Source organism: Lissotriton helveticus, chromosome 11, assembly GCF_964261635.1.
Source record: "Lissotriton helveticus chromosome 11, aLisHel1.1, whole genome shotgun sequence".
Classification (NCBI taxonomy): Eukaryota; Metazoa; Chordata; class Amphibia; order Caudata; family Salamandridae; genus Lissotriton; species Lissotriton helveticus.
The window spans coordinates 974,616,692-974,624,933 of NC_136072.1; the positions used below are offsets into that span (position 1 = coordinate 974,616,692).

Consider the following 8,242-nt stretch of genomic DNA (forward strand, 5'->3'; position numbering starts at 1 on the left):
ATACATTCTTTGTGATTTTGCCATGTTGTTGTTGGTGGCCAGGCCCTATGTCGGCGGCCATTTTGTGTGTCCTTCCTTTGTGCTTTTGCCATAGGCATAGGCCTCCAACCTTGTGGCCTACTCTGGCAGTAGGCCATAGGTACTACTCATAGTAGGGTCATGAAAGTTAATCAACTGTTTTTGTGGTGTACCCTTAATGTGAAAATCATGGATGTCTTGGATTGATATAGAAAATCTTATTTTTATGTGTGGGGTATTTCTGGTTTTGGGTGTGTTTAAACTTTAAATACTCTGTCAATTTCTGCCATTAGGTAACCCTAGGAATACAGCTTGGGTAGTTTTGGTAACTTCGCACAGTGTGAGCACGTGAACTTACATTTTTTGTCTTGTTCGCGCACTCAATGTACTTGCTCGGGAACGCGAACACGACTTTTTATTCCGTTCGCGCTGCCGAACATGCCGATTTAGCATTCTCGCGGACAATATGTCCCGAGTTGCATAAAAGTTTCTCAAAAATGTTGCAGGTCTTTCTTGTGCACCCAAAAAAACAGAATTTGTCATTTGGTTGTTGTTTTGGGAGCCTGGGCAGGGGTTTCTTTGTATGTGTTTTTGCGGTGTTATGTTTACAACCTCTGTCTTAGCCATGGGCTATTTATTCCTTGCACATTAACCTGTCATGTGCAGCAGGCATCCTCGTTTTTCTGTCCATATTGGTATCTATAGGCCTGCTTGACTTTATTGGTTCTTTCTGGACTTCATGTGGCCTTTGAGCTGTGGTGCTGCTGGACTGGTATTATTAGTCTTCTGTTTTGTCTTTTATACATTGACCTGTGTGTCTTTCAATTGTTCATGTTGCCTTACTGCTTGTTTGACTGATGTTGTTCTGCCTTCTTTACTTGTAGGTGCACAAAAAAGACTGAGGAGGTGCTGGTTGTTTTTTCATCCATCGCTCGTTCTACTGCCAGACGGACGTCCTTCAGTTGTACGCCACGTGTGGTGTGTGACTCATCTGACCAGACATCTCTGCAATTTGTGCTGCTGTGAGCTGACTGACATCAGAAGAAGATGGGCCCTAAGAAAGCTACCAGGTCCTCCACCACAAAGAAAGTTGCTGCGAAGAAGGAACAGCAGAAGGAAGTGTCACTTAAGTCTGGTATGGACCCCAAAACCTTTTTTGGCACCCCAAAAGGTACGCCTGCAGCAGCGGGGTCTGGGGTGCAAGCTGGGACCAGCACATCTGCATTAGTGGGGGCAAGCCAGCATCCCAGGGCCAAGCACATGGTGAGGGTCGAAGAGGTAGCCAGCCTTCTGCTTGCGAGCAGTGATACTGAGCCAGAACTAAACTTATCGCTGTCTCAAAGTAGTACACAATCCACGCAAGATGGAAGTGCTCAACAACCACCGCCAGCAGTAGATGTTCAACAACCACAACCACCGCCCGCAATAGGAGTTGTTCACCCACAACCACAACCACTTCCCGCAACAGTTGTTGAACAACCACAACCACCGCCCGCAACAGTTGTTGTTGAAAAACCCCAGCCCGCAATAGTACTTCCTCAAGAACAACAACCACCATCTCCGCACCAAATAGTAGTAGTTGTTCCTCCCGAAGTTGGGGCAGTTCAGGAAGTAGAGCCTCCTTCCGAGCAAGAAGAAGAGGAAGCCACTTCTGTAGGTGATCTATTTCCTTTGAATTCACCAAGGGAAAGGAGGGTTAGTGCATCGAGTTCTTCGCAAAGCATCCCTTCCGATGACCTTGATACGGATTGGCAGCCACAACTATCTGCGCATTCAAAGGAGAGACATCCCAAGAAGACCATGCTAGGAAAAAGGAAGTTTCCAGGCAGGCTTGAACTTATGGAGGTCGATGTAGGTGAGCAGGATACTGCTGGTGATAAAGACGGGTCTGACACTGTCATCATCACAAGCGTTATTCCTGGTGCAGAGGATGTAGAGACAAACATTTTCACCCTATCCAGAAATGCTGCAATGACTGATGAGCAGGTACCACGCATAACTCCTACACACTCAACACCCACAGTAACACCAGCTCCAATTTTTTCAACAGCGAAGGCCCGGCAGCATCCGACATCCAGCAGAAGCGCCACTTCAACAGAAGGAGGTAGTGGCAGTACTAGGACTGAGCTGTCCCATAGTGAAATTCCACAATCCTCCAGTCCATCCGGCATTGGCAGTGGGTCCTCCTCTTCCTATGGCAGGAGACAAAAGTTTACCTCCCCAGTGTGGGACTTCTTTACGGTTCACCCAGTTCAGGAGAACATTGCTGTATGCACCATTTGTCATGCCAATGTTAGTCGTGGTAAGCTTGGTACAAACTATGGGACTGGAGGCCAAACGACCCATTTGAAAAAAACACACGTGATCAGGTGGGAGAACCACCTTGCAAGCTTAAAAAATGTTAGCACTCGTGTTGGTGGGGATACAGTGGTACAAGGTCCACTCATGGTTGACCAGGAGGTAGAAGAAGAGGGAGACGATGACCTTCTATCTAGGAGTGGTACACAATCGACCCCTGTCGCCAGCACTGGAGTGGTAAAGTCCACATCCTCCGCATCTGCAACTTCTCAGTGGCACCAGAGTCAGCTGGAAACACCAAGGAGTGCAAAGTCTGCGATGCAAGGTGGTCCGTCTAGCACAACTCAAAGACATGCAAAGCAGCTTACCATTCCTAGCATGTTAAGGCAGGAGGGAAAGTACGAGCGGAACCACCCAGTAGCACGTTTATACAATGCCAAACTTGCGAAAATGTTAGCACTGGACCTTCTCCCATTTTCATTTGTTGAGGCTGTTGGATTTCTGGAATTAGTGGCAACCCTCTGCCCAAAATGGAACGTTCCCAGTCGCTACTATTTTGCCCGAGTGGCTGTTCCAGCACTACACCACGATGTGCTGGAATTGATTGGGAAAGCCTTACAACAGAGTGTTGTCCATTGTATCCACCTGACAACAGACATGTGGAGCAGTTGCGATGCTACAGATTTCATGTGCATCACCGCACACTGGATCTCTTTTGCAGGTGTTAAAGACAAGTTAACTTCAGGCCTCCGTGACGTTGCTGGAATTTTTAATGATACGCGCAGACATGCAACTATAGCCATGTTTGGTATGGACAAAAGTCATACTGCTGAAAACATTTTGTCTGACTTTAACGACAAGGTCTTTGAATGGCTGAAACCAAGAGGCCTTAAGATTGGTTTTGTTTCCACCGACAATGGCAGTAATGTAGTGAAGGCAATGAGAGAAGGACATTATTTCAGGGTACCCTGTTTGGCACACTGCATAAACTTAGTCGTGCAAGACTTTCTGAAAAATGAAGCCAAAGTCAGCAACATAATGGCCATCTGCAGAAGAATATGCACGCACTTTAACCATTCTTTCAAAGGACGGAAGCTGCTACGGGTCATTCAGCAAGAGCATAGGTTGCCAGTCAAAGCACTGATCCAGGAGGTCCCAACACGTTGGAACTCAACTTATTTCATGCTTGAGCGTCTCTTTGAGCAGTACATCCCACTGAATGCTTATGTCATGTCAAGAAGATTAGGGGATCCTACTGTTAATCTTAAAGCCCTGACCATTGAGATGTGGCAGTGGGACCTCATTAAATGCATCACAGAGATGCTACAACCCTTTGAGGTCTTCACACGTGCAGTTAGCAGGGAGGACTGTACTATGGGCCAAGCCATCCCATTGTTGTACATGCTTGAGCAACAGGTGAAGGAGGTCTGTGAAACATACGAAGGTGACGAACAAAAAGTTGATGCATATACCTTAGCCAAGGGCTTAGTCAACCGCTTGTGTGAAAATGTAAGGCTCAACAATATTGTGTCAGGTGAACATTACATAACTGCAACAATCTTGGATCCACGGTACAAATTATTTGTCAGCAGTAACGAAGTAATTCCATTTTCAGATGAGGATGTTGACAAGTACAAAACTTCCATAGCTGCGGAAGCTAATGAGTTAGAAACTGAACGGCTGTTACTTAAAGGCCTGCCACTGCCAGCCCAGGCCAGTCCAAGTACTCCTGACGCAAGTTCTTCACAGCGTGAGAGCAGTGCGTCTGCTTTCCAGCAGGCACCAACAGTACCAAAAGCAGCACCTACACGATCTGATTCAGCAGACCCAACCAAAAGCATAACTGCTTTTTTTCTACAGAAAGGGATGGGTAAGTCCGTTGCTGTTGCAAAGGGAAAAGAGGACCAGCAAAGCCGAGCACCAATGAACATTGAGCGGATGGTTCAGGCCTATCTGGATGACACAACAGAGGTGTTCATGGAGCAAAGCCCATTGGTCTATTGGTATGAAAGAAGGAGACAGTGGCCAGTGCTGAGCAGGCTGGCGATAAAGTATCTGGCTTGTCCTGTAGCCAGTGTCTCCTCTGAGCGGGTTTTCAGTGCTGCTGGTGCCAATGTCACATCGAAAAGGACTAGTCTCTCCCCCAAAAGCGTGGAGCGGCTGACAATGATAAAAATGAATCAACGCTTCATACCACCAGACTATCAAGTACGTGAATCACCGCCGGATGAAGAAAGCGAGTGTGAAGAAGACGTCCTCACTACTGGGTTACATGACCTACTTCTGTCTGAACGCACAGAGTTTGAGGACGAGCTCCTCTTCCCTGACAACTAGGACAGGTATATTAAAGGAATGATGCAATGCATTGCATAGGATTGTTTAGCCGACTCTGAGCAAATGTGCATGGAATTAAAGTATACTAGTAGTAACTTCAGACTCACGTCATGGGCAATTTTCCCATGTTATTTAATAATATAAATTATTTATGCACTTGTGACCCTACTACTACAGGTGCAGTCAGTACTTAATTTATCGTTCGTAGTTCATGTTCATGTTGCACAACGTACATTATTTGGTGAAACAGTCCCCCCTCCACCCCCCCAACAAACACAAATGAACTTCAAATGTTTTCTTGTGAAAATATCTTTGTTTTATTTTTATATTTTCATAATGATAATAGAAAAATAAAATATATAACAAATGTAACCCCCTGACCCAGAGCTGTCCCTACCCTCCCCTAACCCCAACCAAATTTCAACCCAAATGTACACCCCAACTCCCACATCCCACCCACCAACAAAAGGATTAAAAAAGGGGCAAAAAACAGGGTCCATTTCAAAGCTGGCGGGCTTTCAGGTGTTTGTCCACCAGTATCTTCACACGCTCCTCTAGACCGTCCTCCAGCTTCTTCCGCTCCTCCTCCAACTTCGCTACCCGGCGGAGAATCTTTGCTTTGAAATCACGGCACCTACACTTGCATGCATGTTGTTGTTGTTGTGGGGGGGCCGCCGAAGATGTAACAATGCGGCGGCGGGCGGCTGCCTGACCACGGCGACGTAGTCCTGCAGGCTTGGGGCCCGGGGCATTGGAAGAGGCAGCAGCTGCTGCCGCCGCCTCCTCCTCCTCCTCCTCGGCCTGATCCACCAGCCGGCGGTAGGCCTCTACAATTGCCTGCAGTTTCCGCTGCCGGGCCCGGACTGCCAACTCCTTCCTTGTTGGTTTTTGGGAAGGAGTAACTATAAAGAAAGAAACAGAATTGTTGTAATCCAAACTCCCCGCAAATCAAGAACACAACATTGATTCAACACATAGTGGGCGGCACAGTAGCACTAGCAAGCAAGCTGAGTACCAGAAATTGTGTTGCGTCTATCTTGAACATTCTACAGCCTCTATTAATTTTTCGGACTTTTTGTCACGGCATTATGCCTGCCCTATTAGCATGGGTGTACTTCAACGGTCACACACATTAGAACGAACACCTGTCTTTTTCATATCTCCTTTTGTATTATATACTCTGATTCCGGGAAGGCGGGAACACTCTCAAAGTAACATTAATTAACAGGGGGCAGCTAGTAGCACATGTCTAGTAAAGACTATAATACTTTATACCGCGCAACAAACCTTATTTGGTTTGTGTTTCACCAGCAACGACCCATGCACCCAGTCGTCCCCTCCTTCCCTTGCCTTTGGGTTTGCCCAAAACACCGCTGCTGCTGAGACTATCCACTAACCACCGGTATTGGGTGTGTCTCCCAACCACACTGGCAGCTGTGTTTTCCCCTTTACATGCTTTAACAACAACCCATGCATCCGACTGCTATCAGCCACTTGCATTACTGTAGTGGTAATGCTTAGCATGCTAATGACAAGTAAAGGTAACATCATATATTTTCCAGTAGAGTACAGTGAGGAAGTTTTCCCCTCCCACCAAGTAATGCAGATCACTATTGAATGTAACTTACCATCGCCCGCCGCTGTTGGCTCCCCCCCCACTGCTGCTGGTGTAGGTGCCTCTGTTCCTCCTGTCCCCGCCGGGATCGCTGAAGCTGCGCCGCTGTCCCCGTCGGCACTGGTCGATGGTAAGGGTTCTGCACCTATAAAAATAAGTACACCTTTTTAGATGGATGCACAGCCCCCTTTGTACTTGTTCACCAAGAATGGAGTTCTTCAAAACAGTTAAGTACAACGTACGTAATCAGTATGAGTCCACATTGCATAGTACAGCAGAGTCACTACACATATTATTAGTATTCATTGTTATGGTATGGTACCCAAGCTCATCTCATCTGTCCTGCTACTCTAGTCCTTGGAAATTGGAAGTGAACTATGTAACCTTTGTACATCAATGTATCCAGTTTTGCGCATGTTAACTCGCAGCTTGTTGCGCAGTACGAGAAGACGCTCTGGGGCAACACATCATTGTTCAATGCATACACCTGAAGAGGTGGGAAAGTAAAAGGGCCCGTATTTAAGTTTTCTATGTGGATTGTGGAATAGAGTTTGCTTACAGGTTACAACTTCTTTTTAGCATGGCTGCATAAAACTGGCATAAATGTATTTAATACTGTCTAACGTGCACCACTTTTGTCATTATTTTTCGGCAGGTGAGAAGATTGCCTTCTACGAAGCGGACATTTCCATAGCTTACAAAAAAAGAGGAATATCTGACCAGTATACGTTGGTGAGAGGTCTCCGATAGTTGCCACATTTCCCTATTGTGCACTAGTAGCTGTACAAATGTTGATTACTTTATTATGCCTGTTTTAACTCTGGATTTTTTCTGGTGGGCCCTTCAACGTATTGGACGGAACAACTTAAAAACATTGATGTTACTTACTTACTTCTAACAAAATAAAGCTTTTGAATGACCACTTTGACTCTGAAGTTTATTTTCAGTGTCTGTTGTCTTAGAGACTCACACGAGTGAGTGAGCAAAAGGGGGTTTCTTAGGTAACGGTTTGTGTCCTAAAAGCATTCGGCATCTTGGTATTGGGGTTCAGGAGTGTGATTTGAACAATAGACCAATGACTCAGGCCATATAGGCTGACGTTCAGTGAATTGTGCGTTCCTCAGAGTTCTGTGACTGAGGTGTAAGTAAGGTCCAACCTGCCTATCAGTACCAACAACATCCAATTTTCGTGTGCATAGTTACATAGTTGTGTAATATGTATATAACTCCATAGGAGATAGAAGAATACCCACAAGACTAGTAGTGGTATACTAACGTTTACAAAAATACTAGACAAACATCATTCTGGATGCATACTTGGTTGCTGTCAATTGACAAAGCACTGCAGACACATTACAGAGGAAAAAACAAGCACTGTTGGACTTACTGGGGACAGCAGCAGGATCCTCAGTAGAGGAGCTCTGTGTAACTGGTGGTTCACCCGCCGACTCGGTCCCTGTATTCTGCTTGCCCCTGGGTTCTGTGGTTCATGTAAAAATTAAAATAATAAACAAAGAGAAAAACATTGAGTGCTGTGAAACATAGACATCATTGCAAATCACACTGCTACAGTGGAACAGAGCCGGAGGCAACAAATCCATGCCAGGGGCCGCAACGCAAATATGTATCCATCCTTAGAGTATTATTAAATTAAGGATATCTATTGGTGCGGTGGCCCCTGAAGTTTGGTGCCCCTGTGCAGTTGCACAGCTTGCACATGCCCCCTAAAGCCGGCCCTGGCTGAGGTAAGAAGAACAAAGTAACGTTAGCATTCTTTGCAAGAAAAGGATTCGATTCATGCAGAAGAGAAGGCCGTGAAAAAAATGCTACAATATGCAAACAACGTACAATTATCCATCCACCGCTATTTCACTGACGGACAAAGGAAGGACAAGACTCTATTAATAGCATTAACTAACTTCAGTTCTCAACAATAAAGAAAATCTCACATCAATAAACAGCAACAGCTAGCGCCAA

At 45.8% G+C, this 8,242-nt stretch overlaps 1 protein-coding gene across 1 annotated transcript; it reads left to right on the forward strand.

Moving 5' to 3' along the window:
• The first annotated feature begins 1,278 nt into the window (after positions 1-1,278).
• On the forward strand, positions 1,279-7,179 carry LOC144790923 (zinc finger BED domain-containing protein 6-like). Its single transcript, XM_078665558.1, has 2 exons — positions 1,279-4,655; positions 6,921-7,179. Exon 1 carries the CDS (start codon positions 1,279-1,281, stop codon positions 4,648-4,650), a length of 3,372 nt encoding a protein of 1,123 aa, XP_078521684.1. The 3' UTR covers positions 4,651-4,655; positions 6,921-7,179.
• Positions 7,180-8,242: the final 1,063 nt, after the last annotated feature.